At 34.8% G+C, this 22,034-nt stretch overlaps 2 protein-coding genes across 2 annotated transcripts; one reads left to right on the top strand and one right to left on the bottom strand.

Moving 5' to 3' along the window:
* The first annotated feature begins 370 nt into the window (after window positions 1–370).
* Window positions 371–10,422, top strand: LOC126715472 (synaptotagmin-5). The gene is made up of 12 exons (XM_050416074.1): window positions 371–791; window positions 886–938; window positions 1,012–1,132; window positions 2,009–2,130; window positions 3,131–3,232; window positions 3,647–3,721; window positions 6,014–6,093; window positions 6,686–6,836; window positions 6,956–7,186; window positions 8,604–8,900; window positions 9,172–9,285; window positions 9,978–10,422. Exons 1-12 carry the CDS (start codon window positions 584–586, stop codon window positions 10,122–10,124), a joined length of 1,701 nt encoding a protein of 566 aa, XP_050272031.1. The 5' UTR covers window positions 371–583; the 3' UTR covers window positions 10,125–10,422.
* A 1,772-nt stretch (window positions 10,423–12,194) lies between these two features.
* LOC126715473 (bifunctional purple acid phosphatase 26) lies at window positions 12,195–22,018 on the bottom strand. Its single transcript, XM_050416075.1, has 10 exons — window positions 21,855–22,018; window positions 20,717–20,945; window positions 19,270–19,470; window positions 18,781–18,892; window positions 18,268–18,494; window positions 17,131–17,269; window positions 15,483–15,703; window positions 14,970–15,091; window positions 14,664–14,825; window positions 12,195–12,491 (listed from the first exon to the last, which is right to left on the bottom strand). The coding sequence occupies exons 2-10, from the start codon at window positions 20,906–20,908 to the stop codon at window positions 12,416–12,418; spliced, it is 1,452 nt and encodes a 483-aa protein (XP_050272032.1). The 5' UTR covers window positions 20,909–20,945; window positions 21,855–22,018; the 3' UTR covers window positions 12,195–12,415.
* Between the last annotated feature and the right edge of the window lie 16 nt (window positions 22,019–22,034).

Raw genomic sequence — 22,034 nt, forward strand, 5'->3', positions numbered from 1 at the left:
GTGTATCTTTCTTCAAAACTCAAATTCAAAATCAATGATTCAAATTCAATCCACTACAATGACCTGACCTCACTTTGTTAAAATTCCCTTGGGACTTGGCCACCTAAAATTTCAATCTTTTTACGAGTCGACATCTAAAAATATCGCCACATGCCCAAATTTTGTTTTGTTTTGTTTTATTTTTATTTATTTTTTTTTAAATTAAATGAAAGCTCCTTTTATTGATTTAATTTTTCATTATATATTTTGTCGGCAAACACCTTTTTCTGTCCTGTAGTTTCGGAGGCCTGGACACAATTAAAAAGCAGCAAAAAAGTGGACCCAAAAAGAAAAAATTAATTTACTCGAAAAAAAAAACAAGAAGAAAAAAAAAAAAAAAAAAAAAAAAGAGAGAGAAGGTTCACAGCGTTTTTTCCGCCCAACAAATCTAGAGAGATAAACAACAACGTTGAGAAATCCAAAATCGGCATTAATCTCTCTGTATCTCATCTCATCCTCAGGCTCATCGAACTACTCTACTACTTACTTCTTCATTTCAAACCCAAAATTCAAAATTCAAAATTCAAAAAAAAAAACAAAAAAGATGGGTTTCTTTATGGGACTGATACTAGGAATAGCAGTGGGGCTGGCAATAATCGTGGGACTAGTGAAGTCCGAGAATATCCGGTCTAAGCGGCGGTCGGAGCTTGCTACTATCATAGCTGCTTTTTCTAAGATGACAGTCGAAGATTCTAGAAAGATTTTCACTCCTGAGTACTACCCTTCCTGGCTTGTCTTCTCTCAGCGCCAGAAGTTGAGTCTTCTTTTTTCACACTCTCTCTAATAATGGTCATATAGCTTATATAATAAAAGAGACTGATATAGTTGTTCTTGTTTGTTGTTAACAGTTGAATTGGCTTAATGTTCATCTTACAAAGATCTGGCCCTATGTTAATGAGGTATTTTTTTGCTTGATTTTCTTCATTTTGAGTTGGTGAAATGGTGATGAGAGTGAGTTAATTGGTGTTGTAGGCAGCGTCTGAGCTTATTAAGGCATCGATGGAGCCGGTGCTGGAACAATACAGACCCGTTATATTGTCTTCCCTCAAATTTTCCAAGTTCACTCTTGGTACTGTTGCACCTCAATTTACAGGTGATTCTGTTATCTGGGTTCGTTTCATTTGGTCAGTGTGAGTTACTAATAGTGTTCTCCTTTCAACCAATTGCATGGCGGTTAATCTGGCTATTTTTGTGTGTGTTTTTGATCATGCGATCATTAAGTCATCATCTAAATTGGTTGTGTGATTATTAAGGGCAAAATTTGGCTACAATTCTTATCAATATCTTCTGATTGGATGTGAATTTTTACAAATTTACCATTGGATTACATTTTCTTTTTACATCATCATGCTTGCAAAATTTCTAGAAAATCAAAGATTAATAGCTATGTCATCAATCAAATGCTTAAATTTCAAGTTTTTGTAGTCTTAAATTATGCATAAAAAATAATCGAATGGTAAATAACATCTCATTGGCACAAAATTTGACATATATGTTAAGAACATAAAGAACATGCAAATCCAACGATTAGATTTTCAAAATATGTAGTCATGTTAATTTTTTTAGTGGGAGTTCTGGCCATTGATGACATGTGCTCCTTTTATGTGCACACTTATGTGATTGCATACAAAATATACAATCATCTTAAGTGAGTCGTGCTCAATGCACATGATAGGGACACATGTCGTCTTCCTATTGTTGGTTGTCCACATAGGCTACAACCAAATTTATAGCCAAACTTGGTCCTAAGTTTAATATGTGCAAATTTGCCACATCTTTACTTGCTGTTTTGCTTTCTTCAACTTTTCTTTTTGGGGGGTGGGATCAATTAAAATGATTGACAGCCCATTTGAGGTTAAAAATAAAAAATAAAATTCATGCCTATTGTCTTTAATTTTGCTTAGGTAATATTGTGATTGAAAGTTAAATATTTATCTTGAGGTTCTTACTGATTGATGTTATTCTTTAGGAGTTTCTATTATTGAAAATGGAGAAAATGGTATCACCATGGAGTTGGAAGTGAACTGGGATGGGAATCCTAGTATAGTACTTGATATTAAGACTAGAGTTGGTTTAGCACTTCCAGTGCAGGTAATGTAAACGTTACTGCCTACTTGCTTTTCTCACTTGTAACTGACTGATTGATTTTGAGTGGTCCAATGAATGTCTCATATTTTCTGTGATTGTATTCCTGAATCCTGATGTTATTGATTGTTAAGCTTAGAGATCATTCTGGGATTTGATCTCCATGATGTCTGCCTTTCCTATCCAACTGTAGGACTGTTATACCTATATTTTAGCCCATTGTCTGAGAATTTTTTCAAACTCATTCTTACCTGGCCAATCACATCTTTATCATGTGAATGGTGACCATGCAAAGCTTTTCAAGGTTCTTGTCCCACGATTTAATTATTTGCCTAAATATGTTTTTGGGTTCTTTTTATATATTCTTATTGTTTGGAAGATAACTCAATTGAACTGATATAACTTAAACCATAATATTCAGATGCAGAATGATTTAAATATCTACTTTATCCTGTAAATTTATTTTTTCTGTCAAATGTTTTGCTAATTTCTTGTTGCATTGAAATCTGCATCTTTTCATTTGGTTACTCATGTAAGCAACAAGTAATCTCTTTACATGTCTGTGTTTTATTTTTAATTTTTTTTTTGAAGGGGGGGGAGCTGTTGGGGATGAGATTGAGCATGTATTTTACAACCTTTGTTTTTAATGTAGATTGAGATATCTCCAATTTGGACATGGTGAGAAAGTGCAAAATATTGTGGCTCTATTTCATGCAGCTTCCACCACATTTGTTCTTGCACAGTTCATTAGAAACTTTATCTTTTCTGGGAAGCATGACTTTCTCTGAAAAATTCCCATTCGACCCAATGGGTAACCTTAAAAATGAATTTTTTTTCCCTCTTTCATGTGTGAATCTGCAAAGAGATTAAGTGGGATTCTTGTCACTAAAGGCTCTTTGTAATGTTTTGAAATTGGTTTACTTATTGGAGTACACCAATAATGATTATATTTAGCTTCCTCTTTGAATGCTCTAATTTGATTTTTAATTTTTTTTCCTCTGCTTAGGTCAAAGATATTGGATTTACTGGGGTTTTCAGGCTGATTTTTAAGCCGCTGGTTGATGAGTTTCCATGCTTTGGAGCTGTTTGTTGTTCTCTAAGACAAAAGGTACTGTATCTTCTTTTAAAGCCATCCTTGATATTGGAAATAGGGAAGTTATATGCACACATCTATCACATCAAAAGAGAGTTTGATGGAAATGCAGATGTACACTAGTGTAAGCACGTGCATGCCTCTAGTCTAGATACACACACATACACATGTAGATCTTTAATGATGGAAGTGGGCAGGTATCCTGTCTGTGGGTTATATATTCAGCTCAACAGTTTGTCATTTGGATTTTTTTTTCTCTTTTTTTGGGGGGAGAGGGATTTGGGGGATAGTCTTTGGCAGTGTTTTAATTAACTATTACAGGCTCAAGGAAATATCCATCTTTCTCTTCTCCCCCAACTTCACAGAAGTGTATGCACGTACTCCCACAAGCAACACATGATATGTGAACATTTAATTTTTCTTGTGCAGAAAAATATGGATTTTACACTTAAACTTATTGGGGGCGACATATCAACAATTCCTGGGCTCTATGGTGCAATAGAGGTTTGAGCAAATTCCATCACATGTCACTGCTCTTTCAATTTTTCTTGATTGTATTTTTGTTATTGGACACTAAGATCTTATCTGAGTGGTATGAGTTTTGAACCTTACTTTTAGGCCTGTCATATTTAAGTCTGGCTGGTCCAGTTAGACACCAAAATTTGTAAGCATTTTTTTTTTTAAAGAAAAAAAAAATGCTGTTATGGTGGCTTAAAAATTGAAGTGCCTTGATCTCAAAATGAGGTTTTTGAAATTTTGATAATGTTAATTTGTACATGACATGCCGAGTCGCACTATGAAACTTTGAGAGAAGGTGAATGGATATAGGTTTAGATACGAAACAACAACATTGGATAATCAATTTGGTTTTATGCCAAAAAGGTCTACCATGGAAGCAATTTTCTTACTTAGATATCTAATGGGGAAATATAGAGAAGCCTGTAAAGATTTGTGCATGGTTTTTGTTGATTTAGAATAACATATGATAGAATACATAGATAGGTTATGTGATGGGTTTTAGAAAAGAAAGGAGTTTAGTAAGGATATGTGTGATAGAGTTGTAACTAATATAAGAACAAGTGGAGGCATCATAAGTGAGTTTTCTATTACAATAGGTTTGCATTAAGGATCAATTTTTATGTCTATATCTCTCTGCACTGGTTATGGATGAACTCACTAGATTAATTCAAGATTAAGTCACTTCGTGTATGCTTTTGCTACGTGGATAGTTTTAGTGGATGAAACTAGACTTGAAGTTAAAGCCAAGCTAGAAATCTAAAGGGATGCTATAGATTAAGTAGGTCTGAAACAGAATATATGGAGTTTTAGTTTAGTATAAAGAGAAATAAAGATGAAGGGTTTTAAAACTTGATTTTCAAAAGATACCAACGAGTTTGTGCTTTTGATATCTTGGATCAATAATTCATAAGGATGGAGAGACTGAAGAGGATGTGAATTATAGGATAAGGGTGGGGTGGGTGAATTGGAAAGGCGCATTAGGAGTATTTTGTGGTAACTTTGTGATTGTAGAATACATATTAAGTTAAAGGAAAAGTTTTACAAGAATTTTTGTAAGACCAACTGACCAACAATGTTATATGGTATTGAATTTTGGGTTATTAAGAAGCACATTGTTTATAAAATAAGAATAGTTGAAATGAGAATGTTAAGATGAATAAATGGAAATATAGGATATGAAGTGAAGAATTTTTTTTTAAAAAAAAATGAGGGTGGCTCATTTTGATTAAAAGATGTAGGAGTTGCTTAAGATGGTTTGGCCATGTGCAAAGAAGGGTAATTAGCGCACCAATGAGAAGAGTGATTTGATTCAAGTTGAGAGAATGCAAATAGGCAGAGGAAGACCTAAAATAACATTAGTAGAAGTGATAAAAATGACATTTTAGTTAATGAGATAACAAAAAGTATGGTTTTGGATATGACAAGATGGTGGATAAGAGTACAAGTTGTAGACGTTGATTGATTTGTTGAGGATCCATAGCTAGCCCTAAAGTTTTGGGACAGTTTTGTTCTTCTTGTTGTTACACATAAAACACACACCTTATGAGTTTTGAACCCACAACCTCACTCTCCACCAATTCTTGTGATCTGACATGTGGATATTAGGCTTTGTTCAATACATCCTTGCAAGTAGAGTCATGCAATAAGAAAACGTGTATGGTCTCAAATTGGTGATTCATAAAAATGATAGCATATTTCATACTCTACTTGACTATATGTACTCAAGCTTAATGTGGTTTGGGATTTATTCAGTTGTTTACAGAAAAATCAGAAAGATATTTAGGTGGGCTCTCCTAGTGTTATGTTTTAAAAGTCTGGGCTGAGCTTCGTATGTCTGATGACTGGTGAGCAAAAGATCAGCTCTTGTTTATTGGGTTTATATTGAAGTGTCAAATTTACGAATATTTGAACTTTGTTTGTTCCATTGGAGGAATTAGTTGATGAAATGAATATCATATTTTATTTGTTTAGTATATGTATGCATTTAAATGTTTTCTGGTGCCAATTAATGTTTGCCTGTGTCAATGGCATTGCTTGGCCTCCTTTATAATGAGAACCAAGGTTCAAATCCCCCCTCCCCCACTTGTTGTAACAGTTGAATTATAAAAGAAAAAGAAAATCATGGTTGGCATGGTACATTCCTTTTGCAAAATTAATACAGCACACTCAGTTTTAGTCTTTCTGCACTATGAGTAGGTGTATCCTATTTTAAATGTTGTCATGATTTGCATTATTATAAATCCCCTGTATAACTCTGAGGTATTAATGTCTATACAGGGTACAATAAAAGATGCTATAGAAGATTCTATTATGTGGCCTGCACGGAAAGTTATACCTATTTTGCCTGGGGATTATAGGTAAAACTGCATATAGAGAATGATATGAACTAAACTTTAGAAAATTGCTATTATTTTTGTAACTCAATCCAAAAAAAAATGCTATCATTCTTGTTGTTACCATTGGCATCATTGTGCATACCAAATGCATGAAAAGGCATGCTGATTGCTGGTGCCTCCCAATGGCTTAATCTTTTACACACACGTGCACACACACACACACATGGGATGCTGGTGGTGGTCTTTGCTCATTGATGATCATTATCATAGTTAATCAGCGGCATTTCATATGTGCCATGAGTGGCTAAATGAAGGTGTTGAGAGAGAGAGAGAGAGAGAGAGAGAGAGACTAATCAGCGGTGGTGGTCTTTGCTCATTGATGATCATTATCATAGTTAATCAGCGGCATTTCATATGTGCCATGAGTGACAAAATGAAGGTGTTAAGAGAGAGAGAGAGAGAGAGAGAGAGAGAGAGAGAGAGAGAGAGAGAGAGAGAGAGAGAGAGAGAGAGAGAGAGAGAGAGAGAGAGAGAGAGAGATGTAGTGTTCTTTGCTAATTGATTTGTATTGTGATTTCATTTGGTTTAATTATTGGTGTTTATTGTCATTTAGTGACCTGGAATTAAAGCCTGTCGGGATGTTAGAGGTAAAGCTTGTGCAAGCAAAGGAGCTAACAAATAAAGATATCATTGGAAAGTCAGATCCCTTCGCTGTGCTATATGTACGGCCTTTACCTGACAGAATGAAAACCAGCAAAACAATTGTAAGTTCTGCTTTTGCTTTATTTCTGGGTTTTTTTTTTTTTTTTTTTTTTTTTTTTTTTTTTTTTTTTTTTTTTTTTTTTCACTTGGGTTTGAAAGAAATCCTATATTGTTTCTTCAGAACAATGATCTAAATCCAATCTGGAATGAACACTTCGAATTTGTTGTTGAAGATGCATCCACTCAACATTTGGTGGTAAAAGTTTACGATGACGAGGGGTTACAGGGATCTGAACTCATTGGGTGTGCTCAAGTGCTGCTGCGTGATCTTCAGCCTGGTAAAGTTAAGGATGTGTGGTTGAAGCTTGTTAAAGATTTGGAAGTCCAGAGAGATAATAAAAACAGGGGGCAGGTGAAAGCACAAAGTCCTTCCTTTGGATTATTTATTATTGTGATTGATTGTGGGTAATTCTACCCTTTTTTATTTCAGTTGGAAAATCTTAACTTTACTTATTTTTGAGAGATTGCAACCTGTACCAAACTGAAACGTGCTATAATACCTAACCTGTACAATCTTAACTTTACTTATTCTAGTTCTAGCTGTACCTGCTTGAAGAACCCATGACTTGTCAATGTTGAAACACAGCTGAAAGGACACCTGCTTGGTTGCCTTGAAAGTGGATCCATTCATAAGAGAGTGACTAACACTCCTTTATTGGGCTTGGGACCGACTGTGAACAAAATATATGACACTAAGCATAGATACAGGCGGAGTTGTGGAATTGCCTTGAGGGTGTGAATTCTAAAATGAACTTGTTGGGATCTCTTCTATCGCTCAAGTCCTTTTTATATTATGCTCTTATACAATTGGAAAGTCATGTCTTTTGATTGAATCTTATGTTGATTTCTTTGCCTCTATTAAGAACTGGGGTACTCTATGAATTGACAATGACTGACTTAATATCTAGAAAATATTTGGAGCTGTGTTATAGTTTCAAGAGCTTTTTTAATGGTGCTTGTGGAATTGGATCCACAACTTGGATGACAGTGGTACCCCAATGCTACCAGGGCTACTGGTTTATATGAGTTGGCACTGATGAGATTTATAAGACCCAATATTGTCTTATCTATATTAATAGCTACATTGTCAAAACAGCCATTTTCTCCCCAACCCTTTCTCTACCTCTTTTATCTGGTAGTGAACAATCTGCTGATAATAATTTAAAGATTTCTTTTTTGCCTTCAAAATGTTTTGGTGAATCATTTATTTAAAGCTTAAGATATAAGGTTTCTTATCAATTAGTGTTGTAAAGAAGTATTTATTTAAACTTAAATCTATATTCAATTGAGAGGTATAATTTCTGGAAAAAATTTATTTTGAAAGAAAAGAAGGCAATTATAGATTGGCCAACAAGCCACACCGGTGAAGTTTTAAAGAACAGGCTTCTTATCTCAAGTGGATATTTGTACACTCTCTCTGTCTCTCTCCCTTAAAGAGAGCCCCTGTTAGAAATCATAGAAACTGACCTTCACAACCCCATACATTTGACTATTATGTGGACAACTTTTGGTCTGTAGTTGAGTGAGTTGGGCACTTTTGCTGGAGAATTATTAATTAAGAATATACAGACCTCATAATGCTTAAATAATTTTTTGAGAATGATTTTTATGGCATATGAATTTAGAACAGTAGATCTCAAACTAGATTGAAACTAACACTATTTTGTAAGTTTACCCATTGTTAACTTGGCATTCTTCTTCTTTTTTTTTTTTCCCTTCTGCAATATGGATATTAAGCATATTAACTTTATTTCTTCTTTGTACTTTAGGTGCAAGTGGAGCTTTTGTACTGTCCTTCTGGCATGGAGAATGGATTTACCAACCCTTTTACCCAGGATTTTTCAATGACCTCCTTGGAGAAGGTTTTCAAAAGTGGTGTGAATGGAACAGAATCTCATGAAAATGAGAAAGCTGCCATACAGAAGAAAAGGGAGGTTATTATTAGAGGAGTACTTTCTGTTACTGTGATATCTGCTGAAGACTTGCCTGCTGTGGATCTCATGGGGAAGGCTGATCCCTATGTTGTACTCACCATGAAGAAATCAGATATTAGAAACAAAACTAGGGTAACATCTTGGTTGCTTAAGTTTTTCTCACAGATTGGAAATCCTTAGGAAGCCCTGTTTGTAGATCAAACTGCATGGCATTGCATGCCTTCTTTCTTCTTTCTCCCTTCATTTGTTGTCTATTGTGTGTGGGGGTTGGGGAGACACCTTGCCCCTTGCATGTCCAGTAGTTACTCTTAGATTCTTGTGGGTGGAGTGCAGTCATCTCTAATTAGACAGTTTATAAATTCACTTGATCCTTAAATGATTTTATTTTTATTTTGTCACGCAGGTTGTGAATGAGTGCTTAAATCCTGTTTGGAATCAAACTTTCGACTTTGTTGTTGAGGATGGATTACATGATATGTTAATCCTTGAAGTCTGGGACCACGACACATTTGGAAAGGTATAAAATGTTTTGCAATTTATTTCTTCAATAATTTTTGTATGTTTCATATGGATGTTCTTCTGATTACTATAAGTGCAAAGCATGCTTATTGACTCTGGCTCTTGTATGGGGCCTGTGGATTGGAAATTCTAACTAAACATGTGGGCAGCTTTTGAAGGGGCTATCTTTCTGATGTTGAACATTCCATCAGAGTGAGATTTGGATTTGAACAGTGTATTGAAGTGACTGTCTATACTTGTTTATTTAGGATCATGTGATTTGATCTTTCTTAAACGTTGGCAGCATCTAAACTGGATCAGAAGACCTAATTATGCTGATTGATGAGTTTTGTGTCAAGTACTGTAGTTTAATGGTACCTATTTGAATATTAGGAAGAATAGAAATCATTTGACAAGTGTACATATGCATTCATATGTTTCAGTATCCTAGCCAAAAAAAAGAAAAAAGTTTATATGTATGTATGTCTTTGTGTATTTATATGATTAGAATTGCTTGGATATATTTCTAGGCTATATAAACCATTAAAACGGTTGTTTAAAATTAGAGCTTCCCATTGATTTCTGGTTTTGAAATTGTGAAAACATGAATGCTTTCAAACATAGCTAGTGTTAAAATTTGCAGCTTGCAATGTTTTAATCTGGATGCATTTATAATTTAAGTGTATTAACACTTATTTTTAAATCATGCAGGATTATATGGGGAGATGCATCTTGACTCTAACAAGGGTTATTTTGGAAGGGGAATACAAAGAATGCTTCCAGCTAGATGAAGCAAAATCAGGAAAATTGAATTTGCACCTCAAGTGGATGCCACAGCCAATTTACCGTGATACTTGAGTGTTTTTTGTTCTGCTGCTGACAGTAACTCTTTAAGTCAAGAACATTGCGAGCTGCGAAATTTATACAAGAACATTGCTGACACTGACACAAATTGATTAATTAATAAACCTTGCACCATGTATTTTCAAGTAAAAAGTAGAGCATTGTACATAATTGTTTCATAACTTAAGGCTAAATGTAAGCAGTGAAGTTTTGAAGAAAATACACCTTGTGTGGGTTGAAGGAAAAGAGCTAAAATCGTTGCATGAGATTGTTACATAGCGGTATTTTGATTTGCGACGTTTTGTTTCACTCACATCTGATATTTGCTGATTGGTTCATTGACGTTGGTATTTGGTACCTGAAATTTTCATCCTGTTTAAGGCTGAACCTCAGTTGGATGTTGTGGATAGGTTTAAAAGCTACAAAAAATGGTGTACATCTTTTTTTCTTTGAAATCCCCTTACAATATCGCGTTACAGGCCTTGAGGTGACTGGCTTAGCCATCTGATTTTATGAATAATTTCCCAGTAGTATCATTATGTTTCTAGTTCAATAGGAATGACCTATTTAGCTGAAATACTATTTTGGATTCATTGTTTGATTACTTGATCTACTGTTGTAAATTGTAATCCATTTTGTGTTGATGTTTGAATTTTGTGCATATATATATTCCAGAGATTTTTCCTTAAAATCTTCTAAAGCTATGAGGTATTTCTCAATAGTTTATAAGGTATTCGAGCACCTGTTTTATTTCAGCTAACTTTTACCTTTATATAAAGAATTTCCACGCCAAAGGTCCTCAGTCACAAGGCCATTCACACAGTCATCTTCCACCACTCCATTAGTTGAAGGAAAGACACCTACTGAACTCAAAGAGATGGCAAGGCAACTATTTGCCCAGGCTTCCCAAATGGGACGGCTAGAACGTGCTTCACCTACATCATTTGAAGCATCTACTTCCAGTCGAAGGACGAATCCCTATGCCAGTTCTCTTTTCCAAGATTCCCAAGATTCCTTTGCAAATCTTGTAGAGCATTAAAGGGAACAACCCCAATCAAAACTCACCAATCCCCATGTAAAAATTAGGAATATCTGGGAGTATCATTAACAGTAACCTTGAACAATGTTTGCTGACACAACACGATAATAATAGTACATTCCAGCAATAATACATTCTACAAAATAGTATATCCCACTATGCACATTCCATCATCCAATGTGGTGTATCATACAACTATGCAATATTCCACCGATTCACACATTCCACCAAGCAAAAGAAGACGACATCACTCCATCCTATGAGGCGAAAAGAAATCTCATTAACATTTCATTATCAAGGACACCCCAGTATTAGACAAAAGGACATCCATTATTCAAAAAGAAGACTCCCCACTCTCCATATCCAAGAACATCTCCAGCATTATAAATAGAAGGTGAAGCCGTTAAGAGAATCAAATCCAATTGCAGAGCAAATTTTTAGACATGAAAAACCCAAAGCTTTCTTCCATAAACTAGTATCTTTTCCAACTTATATTTCTGAAATCCATCTCATCCAAGAATATGTATTTTAGTTATAAGTTTTCATGTCAAGTGATTTCATTACAAGTATTTCAAGTGTAACTAGTCTAACTTCATTTGTAATTACTTTCAGTTTCTTCAATAAAATCTTTCAGTTCAGTAACGATATTTGCATTTTACTTTTTAAGTTTACATATTTTCTTAGTTCACTTTAATTTTTCATATTCCTCTTTAATATTATATCTTTGTAGCCCTGGTCCCGCTTTCCACAAATTATACATTACTTTGGGGTGCAAGAATGCTAGAAATTAGGCCCCAACGAGCCCCTTTTTCACCACTTCATTTATTCTTGCCACCTAGAAAAGAAAGGGTTACATATTTCCAGATGAGAACCGTATGATGCAAACCCTATCATATAACAGTTCTGAATAGGCTTGCTGGTTCAATTTAAATAATGCATGTATAAATTGTACGTTTTCACCTGGATACATGTAAATTTGTCTATATATATATATATATATATAACCTGCACAATTTCGTTCTATCAAGCTGTTGAAACATTGATCATATGGAATAATGGTATCTTATTCAACAATTAGAATTGGAAGTTCCACAATGAAGATGCACAATATTCCCTTTCAAGAGGGATGCAATCACTAGCTAAGAACTGCCAGATTATCTTTCTACAGAAAGCAAATAATACATCCTCAGTCAAATAAATCTCTCAGCAAATTCATTTCCCTCTGAAACTATATAAAGGCATCTCATTTGAGGTGGTTGGACTCTTATCAATAATTGGTAATCGGGTCAACAACACTCCTTAGGTAATGCTTCTTCAGTTTTCTCCTTCTCATATTGCTTCCCCTGTATTACCAGAAATCAAGCATGTTTTAAATAAACAAAACAAAAACAACGGAAAAAAAGAAAAAAGAAAAAAGTTGAGTTTAACAGTAGGCGAAAGTGGTAGAACATTAGTGCAGGCTATTATTGCCGAGACCAACAAAAAGTGAGATACCCCCACACTTGTTTAGTATATGCATCACTATGCTGTGCCTAATAGGAACTAAAATGCTAGCTACATCTCTTCATGTAATAATATGATACAAAACAAACAAAGCTGAGAGCAATTAATACTCTTCATCTTGACTATTTTTACCATTAAATAGTTATGATGTCGTCATAGCCCATAACTCTGGTTCACCAAATCATGTATGACAACTTTTTGGGTTGTGCTTTTTTCAACTATGTCTCATTTAAAGCAGAGCATGAATGTTTGATCTCAGAACCATTCAGGGCTCTCACCAACTGAAGAGAAGCAATGGACAACTAAATTATTGGACCTTTTGTTGGGGTTTATGCCCTAAAATCCAATTTATTGGCATGTCATAAATAATTAAATAGATTAATTATATGAGGCTATTTATAAATGAACTAATCTGATATTATCTTAGTCCATGAGATGCATAGTATGTGATTTAGTTACAGAAGATATAAATCACAAATTCTTTGTAAACTCAGAATTTTAGTTCGTAGTCAATGATGAAATTGGGCATTTCATCTGCGAAGACTATAACATATCAACTAAGATGATTTGTCTTGATCATGGAAGTGAAAACTTCTAGTTGATATGTTTTAAGAGTTAAGATATATTGAACTGGACCGCTGTAAGATTTATTATTCTCCTAACGACTGTTAAATGAATAATAAATCTCACGATTTCTATTTACATCAACTTTAAATCCTGAGAGAATAATGGATTTGATCATGAGATGTAGGTTGCTTTGATATATCAGGAGTGAGATCTATAAGTTACAATCAAAACCTCAGTATGTTGGGCAGCCACATACATTTAGTGTTGATGGAACATATATTCTCAAGATGGAATTCATAATCTCTTAACAGAGATATAAAATATTCTATTGAGATAAGCTTAATGGGTTTGGTTATTCAGAGTGTTGGGCCCAACCACTTTGGTAAGGAGTTACTAAAGTATATATTTATGGAATTGGATTTCATAAATATATGATGAATAACATAAAGGATTAAACTGGGTACTCAATGATTAAGATGTAGTAATCTTCAAAGTGGTAGTCTATATTCATGACCTTGTATTACTATGAATATTTTAATGAAGGGGTTGCATGTATAATAAAGTCTTGGGATATAATTTATTAATAAAGTTTAGAGTGCAATTATATTCTTATAGTGGTATTGAATATAATTAATGGTAACTTTGGACTTGTCAAGAGTTGACAGAAAAGCCCAAAGCCCATTGGAGCTAGAGTCTTATTTGTTCCCTTTGGTCCCATTTCAAGCCACAGACTAAAGCCCAATTGGGTAGGCCCAAAAGGCTAACCCAATTAGATAATCAGTTTTTATTTAATAAGAGTTATTAAATAAAGTAACTACTAAGGGTAGTTAGAATGTACGTATGAAAAAAAAAAAAAAAAATCAGTTTTTCTCCACAAGGAGAAGAAGAAGGATTTTTCTTTGAGAATCTATGTACAAAAGACTGATTGAGAGACCACACATCTTGGGCACCATGTGGAATTGAGATGAAGATTAAAGGTATTCTCAAGTCTTGGTTTTGAATTTTACTGCATCAAGGTACACTTCCTATTCTTTGTTCTAGAATTCAAGGTTACATGTAATCTTTTATGAATGAAGTAGATTCATGATTGTTGCTTCCGCTGTGTGTTTTGTATGAGATACAAAACCAGATTTTCCGACACCTTTGTGGTTCAACAAGGCAGACAGGTCATGTATTGGGAAGCTGGCATTTCTTGCTACATAGTTGATTAAAACTATTCAATATGGGTGCATAGGAAGTTCTTGTTGACTCCTATACTTTCCGGGTGTGTGAACTCAACATGCATCTTCGGCTCACTTCCTAATAGCTAAAGCTTTTGGAAGTGATGTTTTTTAACATGGTATCAGAATTGGTTGTCTGTGAGGTCCTTGGTTTAAGTCTTGGTGGCCCCAAAGTTGGAGTGATGGTTTTCACCAGCAGATGAAAGCAAGGAATGCTTTACTCACCAGTATTGATTGTGTAATATGAATGAGTCAGTTGCCACTTTTTTCCCATCATCATTACGGTTCCAATGGTAGAATGCATGTGTCCTATTTTTAATCTCCAATGTAGAATGTCCGTAACTGGCTTCCCGGAATGCAGAATAATTTGGTTGTGGATCTATAAACCTGCATGACCAACAATTGTTATGCACAACAGGAAAAGATTTGAAATTTCTCATACAAGTGGAACTTGACTCTTTTATTTGTCGTGAATATTTTAAGAAATTAATTAAGGAAAATAAGTTTACTAAATCATGCAGCTCAACTCACCTTCCAGCAAGGCCTTCCTGATTTCCTCCATCTCCAACTGTAATGTAAACAGGCGCTGATTTGTCTGGTACAGGGTACCGCTCACCACTTGTTACATTGTAGTGTATATTTGAGATTCGATACTGAAAATAAAAAAGAAATATCCTGCGTCAATAACCTTCCAATACTGCAATTCGTTTGAAACAGAAATTAAAATTAACTACTGCATATTTAAGTCAAAATTCAACATAAAATTTTGGGCAATGCATAACAATCTCAACCTGCAGTCTAAAGCCTTAATATGTAAATGAATGCACCGATATTACAAGTTCTTATATACTAGCACCAAAAGTCTTAGATGTTTAAAGTATCATAGACTCGATGAAATCTAGATACAGCAATGATAATAATATGCATTTAAAGAGATGGACAGACCCCAAAAAACAACTGAAATCTGAAAACCATAAAATTAAATAAACCACATCACTTCATATAGTGCAACACAACATGAAAATATAGAGGTGAGAACCATACAGATCTTTCATAAGCATGGACATGGCCAGCGAAGACTACATCAACTTTGTAATGGACAAACCAACTCTCAAATTCTGCTCGCATACTTTCACCCTCCATGTAGTGCGCTTCATTGCTATTGTAGATGGGAACGTGCATAAGAACAATGAGCCAAGGGGTCTCCTCCCTGTCAACCTTTTTAAATTCTTCATAGAGCCACACCCATTGAGGTGTGTACTTCACTGTGTGAAAAATATCCATCAATCTTGATGTAAAGTATACAGTATACAGACACACACGAAAGGTAGTCTCTGCCTTCTAAAGACAAAAAAGAGATAACATATACTCTTTAAATGATAACCAAAAGTTTGAAGTAATCACAGACAACTGTATGGGTCCCAGAAGGCATTCTTTGTTCAGCTATTTTGGACGTCATGCTGCAGAACCCATCTGAGAATCCATCTCTCTTTTGTGAAGATATTTTTCATCATGGGTCCAGATCATTTTAATGCAACAACTAGAGTCAATAGAACTTATAATTGCTTCAGTTATTTAACATTCCATTTCAGTAATAATCGATATTCTGTGTGAAATCTAGCATTCCAGCATAATACATTTAGTACAAGCCAATGCCTGATAACCAGTATGTGAAGCTTTCACTATAAATGGAGACAAAATATTTACAATTAGGGCAATATAATACATTGATACTGCGTTGCAAGACAACCAGATTACTCATAATTTTGTTTTCAAGTGGGATTAAAAATCTAAACCAATAGCAGGTCTATCTCTCTTTTTCTGCATTACAGAGTGGTCCTTTAATGCTCTGTCATGTCAAAAACCAGATGATTCAAGCAGGAAAGAGAGTGTAAAACTTAATGCTAAGAAGACTTTGAGCTGGTTATCTTTTTCTCCTGCATTAACGGTGTTAGCATGTGCATATAGGGGTGGCAATTCGTGTTTGCAGGGTCGGGTTCATGTCGTGTCGAGCCGTGAGTATTCGGCTTTGTGGGTTAACTTGAACCTGATCCGTTCCATGGTAACTTTTAAGAGAGGATGGGACAGGCTATATTACACAGAATACACTTTTAAGGAAATGCTTATTCTGGCCATAAAATAAGAATAGGTATGGTACTCAAGTGGAAGTGGAGCAAAATTCTTCCCTCTTGAAAGAAGCACAAGTGAAACGATACCTAGATCTGGCTGGGAAACTACAATGTTGCTTAAAGATTTCCCTAGTAATTCTAGGGTCAGTGACCTGAAAATACAGCATGGCATTTATACTTGAACTCTAGGCAACAAGTTTGTTATAACTTCATAAAGTTATAATCCACTATATCATGACTCTTACTTATCTTACCAGTGCCTAAATTTTTCTTTTTCCATTTTCTTTTAAAGCAAGGTCTTTAATCACACTGGTTGGGTTTATATGATATCAGTATTATTGGAACTATAGCATTAAGAATGTAGAATACTAAATTGAGACAAAAGCAGAGGAACAAGTAAATTCATGTTCTACACTCAAATGACTTCATATTAAAGAAAAAAAAATCTCATTAAGTCGTTAATAGTCTAGAGAAGATTTTCCTTGATAGGATTTATTATTACAGAAGTAATTGACTAATATCAATTTATAAAATTAACAATAGACAAGGAAATGAAAGATTACCAAACGGTGAATAGCTGGATAGCACGATTATATGAGCAGATGCACGTCTGATGGCATACCAAAGAGGATTGCTGCTTTTAGAGGCCAAATAAGGTGTAGTATATCGATGGAGATAGGATTTGAAAGGAAGAACTTCTCCCTAAGCATAAGTATTTAATAAAGAAGAGAAAAGGTCAAATATCACACAAAAAGATTTTGTAGGTTATGCTGCTAAGAATATGAAAATTTTCCGCATAAATGACCATGTATAACTCAATTATATAGTAGAAAGAAAATGAATTTAAAAAGAAAAAAGAATCATAGGTTAAAATGTTGGAGCAATTTCAAAACCATACATATGATCAGAACTATATATATAGGTATGTTACATGCACCTAGTCAATCTTGAACTCACAACAACAACCTCTACCTTTCTCTTACAAGGAGGGGAGGTACCATTTGAACCGGATATGCCAAGCAATTGTCAAGCTATGGACATCACTACAAGTCTCTATATGTGCCTGGTAATCTAGATATACATATATATTGAAATTATTATTACAGAGCTCACTGGGGCAAATGTGCTCATAAAGAACGAGCAGTGACCTGCCATGAACTGAGATCTAGCCATGCCAAGAGGCTGCTGTTAAAACGAGAGTAAATTCCATTTGCTTTAAAGACCATTGGCTATAAGGGCTCATCAAATGGAAATGAATTCTATATAACTGATCAATGGAAGTCTATTTATTGAGTCTGATAATTGGCTAAAACATTCCCATAGGTAGGAACACCACATCAGGATGATACCTGTCTGCCTTGCAATTTAGCCAGACTATGCTTTTGCCTGACTTTAATTCAATGAGTCAACAAATAAAAGTTGTTCAAGATGAAAAACTAAAAGATTATAATAAAACAGCAATCTAAATATACGGAAACAAAGAGTATAAGAAACATATACTTCCTGAAGACAATTCTAGGCTTTGAAAAAGAGGAGACAGGGCACTATCCAATGCAACACAATGGTTTGTTAATGTTCCTGAGGTTATTCACTATTTCATTCTGTAGATGATTTTATGCAATGGACTAACAGTATGCATTATTGAAAGAGGTTCAGGGTATCAAAGTAACTCAAAAATGACTGTATGTGTTTCACTTTACCATATAAGGCATGTACTCTATTTCGTGATTTCCAGCAGACCAAATCCATGGCTGATATGCTGTGCTTCTTTCAACAAATTGACCCCATGTGTCCCACCGTAAACCGACATCATTGTACTCATATCTATCAGCATAAGAAAGATCTCCAACAAATAAGACAGTCTGCCCTCCACTCTGCATGTAATGCTCAAGAGTAGAAAGAGAATTGTATGTCTGTCCCAAATCGCCTGCAACATAAAAAATAAAAGTGCATTAATAAAATAATAGAATTGAGAATGCTGGATAAACATGCCAGTGAGAACTCTCAGAAACAACTGTATCCAGCAAAAGCAGAATGAAATAAAATGAATTTATAGAAGCTAGAGGTGGCAACAATTGAGGATAAATTTAAGTATAACGTCATCTTAGATGGTTGATCATGTGCAACAAAGACCAAGGAATTCATCATTATGAAGGATTTTCATGAAACCAAAATTCTGCTAGGATACCCTGTATAGAAAGAAAACAACTCACCAATGATCCCAAATTTGTAAGAAGCATCTGGATGAATCTTTGGAGGTGTTTGAAACCAAAATTCACGAGAAGAATCACCCTGCCCTATCTTGTAATAGTACTTGGTGTCATACTGAAAACAAGAAACCATTAAACCGGTAAAGGAAATAGGTAAAACAAAAGGTGAGAAAAGTCTAAATACGCAGCTAGAAAGCACACAAGTGGTGGAATTCTTTGGTATACCCAGCACAGTGTGTTTCAGGCATTACACGCCAATTATTAATTCCTTTAAGTTGGGCTTGATTGGATCCAGAACTATACAATTTTCATTACTATCAAGAAGTCCAGTATATTACATAACACAAATGTACATTTGTGTAATATGTGATCATGCAGTAATGCAACCATATGGTAATTTTTTATCTGGGACCTGCAGAAACTGATGTAATTCATCCTAGAGAAAAATTACGCCATTGGCGATAATACTATTTCCACAATAATAGTATTTACCTGGAGTCCATCAATGAGGCAATGATGGATGTAGCCTGACTTATATTTGTAAAAGGTGTAGCTTGTTGTCGACCCCTCGGCAGTTAAATCATATCCTTTTTGTGATGTACCATATTGTACTTTACTGGGCCCTGGTTCATCAGTTGTCACCCATGAGATGATTACAGCCTTTCCATCATAGTCACCTTGGGTGATACGCACCTAAAATTGAATAATAGAAGTAGACACGGACATTATGAACCATTTAAAAAAAATAAAATAGGATAAAGTGGATTATGAAGTTTTTTGAACAAAAGGGAACACAATATAATCATAGAAAAATTGTAAGCCATCTCATTACAAGTACTTCAACCATCTTAAAATAAAAGGCATTCTTTGCCATTGAGTCTACTTCAAATGGCATTTCCTCCTATAATAATGTGATGGCTGGTGGGGTCATTAGTTTAAGACCTCCTGGGTTCGGCTATTAATCCTCAACACACTAATTGAAGTTGACCACATATATTCTTCTTTGCTATTCAATCCCATCCAAAATCATACTCTTTGTTACCTCATTAATTAACATGTTTTTGTTTGCTACTTCGATAAGTGTTATTTTAGGTTTTCCTCAGCCTCTCTTTGTTCCACAACTTTTGAATCAAACTACTGTTTTTCACTGGTGCATCCACATGATCAAACCATCTCAAGCAACTCTTCCTCATTTTTTCATTGATAGAAGTCAGTCCTATCTTTAAACAAATTTCTTCATTTTAGTTTGGTAATAAATGGTTGTACAAAGTGCACAAAAGTCTGAACTTTTGCGGGGTTTGGAAGAGGTGATTGGTAGGTAGCCTTAGCCCTCTTTTTAAGAGGCTGATTCCCAACCTCAAACCCGTGACATATCCTTTTTGGTGGAAGGCGATTCCCCTTGCACCAAGGCCCAATCTCTAAGAGAACTGAAATATCTCATAGGATTAATACATCAATTAGTAGAATACAAGCCTTTATGTTCAAAATGCTACAAATTTTGTTAGTTCATAAATTGTTTCCCACTTGATTTTTTTTTTTATAGTAAAAAATTACAACAATTGGGGGGGGGGGGGGGGGGGGGGAGATTTGAACCCACTTGATTAATGACGCCTCCAATTTGCTCTGGGAAAGGAATCATGATAGTGCCATATACTCAATTGCAACAGAAGTCCTTGCCCAGTGGGAGAGCATTCTATATCCATGGGTGTAGTGTAACTCATGAATTAGAGAATGAGATGAAAAACATGGAGAATCAAATAAACTGTTCTCTCTTTTTATTATTTTTCGTTTTCTAGCAGAAGCATATGGTTCTTCCATATGTCATTAAATGGCCACTGTGGATTCACAAAAAGAAATGCAAAATGCAAGTTTCGATCTTTTCATTTCCAGGAATTAACAGAGCTTTCTATTGCAATTATTAAAAAGTATGAATGCTTACCTGTTGTGGTGCATTATAACCCTTTGGAACCACAAATGCTTCATTGTCTAGAGGAATGTCAACAGATGGCCATTCTGAACGAATGAAAGTGCTAGTGATCCCTGCATTCCCAGTATTCACAAAGCTCAAAAAGACAAAGGAAGTTAAAGCGAGTTGGAGTAACAAGGACTGGGGCCTAGCAAACTCTTGCATGATTGTTGATCAATCACCCCAACAAAAGTATAATCAACTGCATCATGAGCAAATTTACCCATTTAAGCGATAAGTAAATGACCAACAAATTAATATCATTTCATATTTTTGATACATGTGTTTAGGTTCAAACTCCAAATCTTGCCCAACAAATAGTGCCTCTTTGTGATACACTTTTTAAGTGCTAAATAGTAAATATAAAAAGCATTTAAAACAAAGATCAACATCCAAGTACAAATAATAATTAATCTAAAAAGATAGAAGATTCCTCATTGGCATTAAGGGGAGATTAACAAGCAAGTTCAGATTATTAATTTGCACCAGCTCTCATTAAGATTTGTACTTTCCCTTTCCGAGACTTCAACCCAGATGTCCCACCATAACTGCACTTCCTATGACCCAGATTGGTTTTACAATAATAGCTAAATCTATTTCCATCTCAAACCCTGTCAAACTCAAAGCTCAGTCCCAGAACTGCATAGTCCAATCAAAACGAAACCACATAAACATGACCAACACCCATTTATTCATATAACACCAAACAAAAAAAATCCAGATAATTTAAGTAAAACCCATCATTATTTTAATGAAACAGCACGTGAAAAAACATTCATATTGTTCCCAAGCACAATTCTTAAGCTTCAAATTCAATCAAAATAAAATCTTTGATCATGTGATACCAACAAATAACTAACACTCCTCTTAAAAACTATTTCAGACTTCTACACATGTTAAACCAAATCATGGGACTGAATTCATAGTTTCACCAATACAAGCTATCTAATTAACATCAAAACAACATGTCCAAATGGGAAAAAAAAAAAAAAAGATTAAAAGTATTTAAGAATTCAATTGCAACAGAAGTAGAAGCAGAAAACTTGAGCACAAACCATCACAGGAAAAAGGAAATCAGAATTATGAAGAAAGACAGAGAGAAAGAGAGAACCTTTATAGGTTTTGTAGTGGAGATAAAGAGCTACGAAGATGGTAGAGCTTAAAAATAAGAATAATGGAGGGCGGAGGCGCACGTTAGCAGCTGTGATAGAAGGGTAGTGTCGCATGGTGTAAAATAGACAAATGCATACTGTTTTGTCGCGTGGCTCATCAGTTGGCTTTATAAAAGAAT

The sequence above is a fragment of the Quercus robur genome, chromosome 2 (assembly GCF_932294415.1).
Source record: "Quercus robur chromosome 2, dhQueRobu3.1, whole genome shotgun sequence".
Taxonomy (NCBI): domain Eukaryota; kingdom Viridiplantae; phylum Streptophyta; class Magnoliopsida; order Fagales; family Fagaceae; genus Quercus; species Quercus robur.

What these genes read in the sequence shown, in the direction of transcription:
- LOC126715472 (XM_050416074.1), top strand. Translation starts at nt 584, where the DNA reads ATGGGTTTCTTTATGGGACTGATACTAGGAATAGCAGTGGGGCTGGCA. An exon ending in TGTCTTCTCTCAGCGCCAGA is followed by an intron (nt 792 to 885) that starts AGTTGAGTCTTC and finishes TTTGTTGTTAAC; the next exon opens with AGTTGAATTGGCTTAATGTT. An exon ending in GTTGTTCTCTAAGACAAAAG is followed by an intron (nt 3,233 to 3,646) that starts GTACTGTATCTT and finishes TTTCTTGTGCAG; the next exon opens with AAAAATATGGATTTTACACT.
- LOC126715473 (XM_050416075.1), bottom strand. Translation starts at nt 20,908, where the DNA reads ATGCAAGAGTTTGCTAGGCCCCAGTCCTTGTTACTCCAACTCGCTTTA. An exon ending in GTTATAATGCACCACAACAG is followed by an intron (nt 19,471 to 20,716) that starts GTAAGCATTCAT and finishes ATTCAATTTTAG; the next exon opens with GTGCGTATCACCCAAGGTGA. An exon ending in ATATTACACAATCAATACTG is followed by an intron (nt 12,492 to 14,663) that starts GTGAGTAAAGCA and finishes CTGGTAATACAG; the next exon opens with GGGAAGCAATATGAGAAGGA.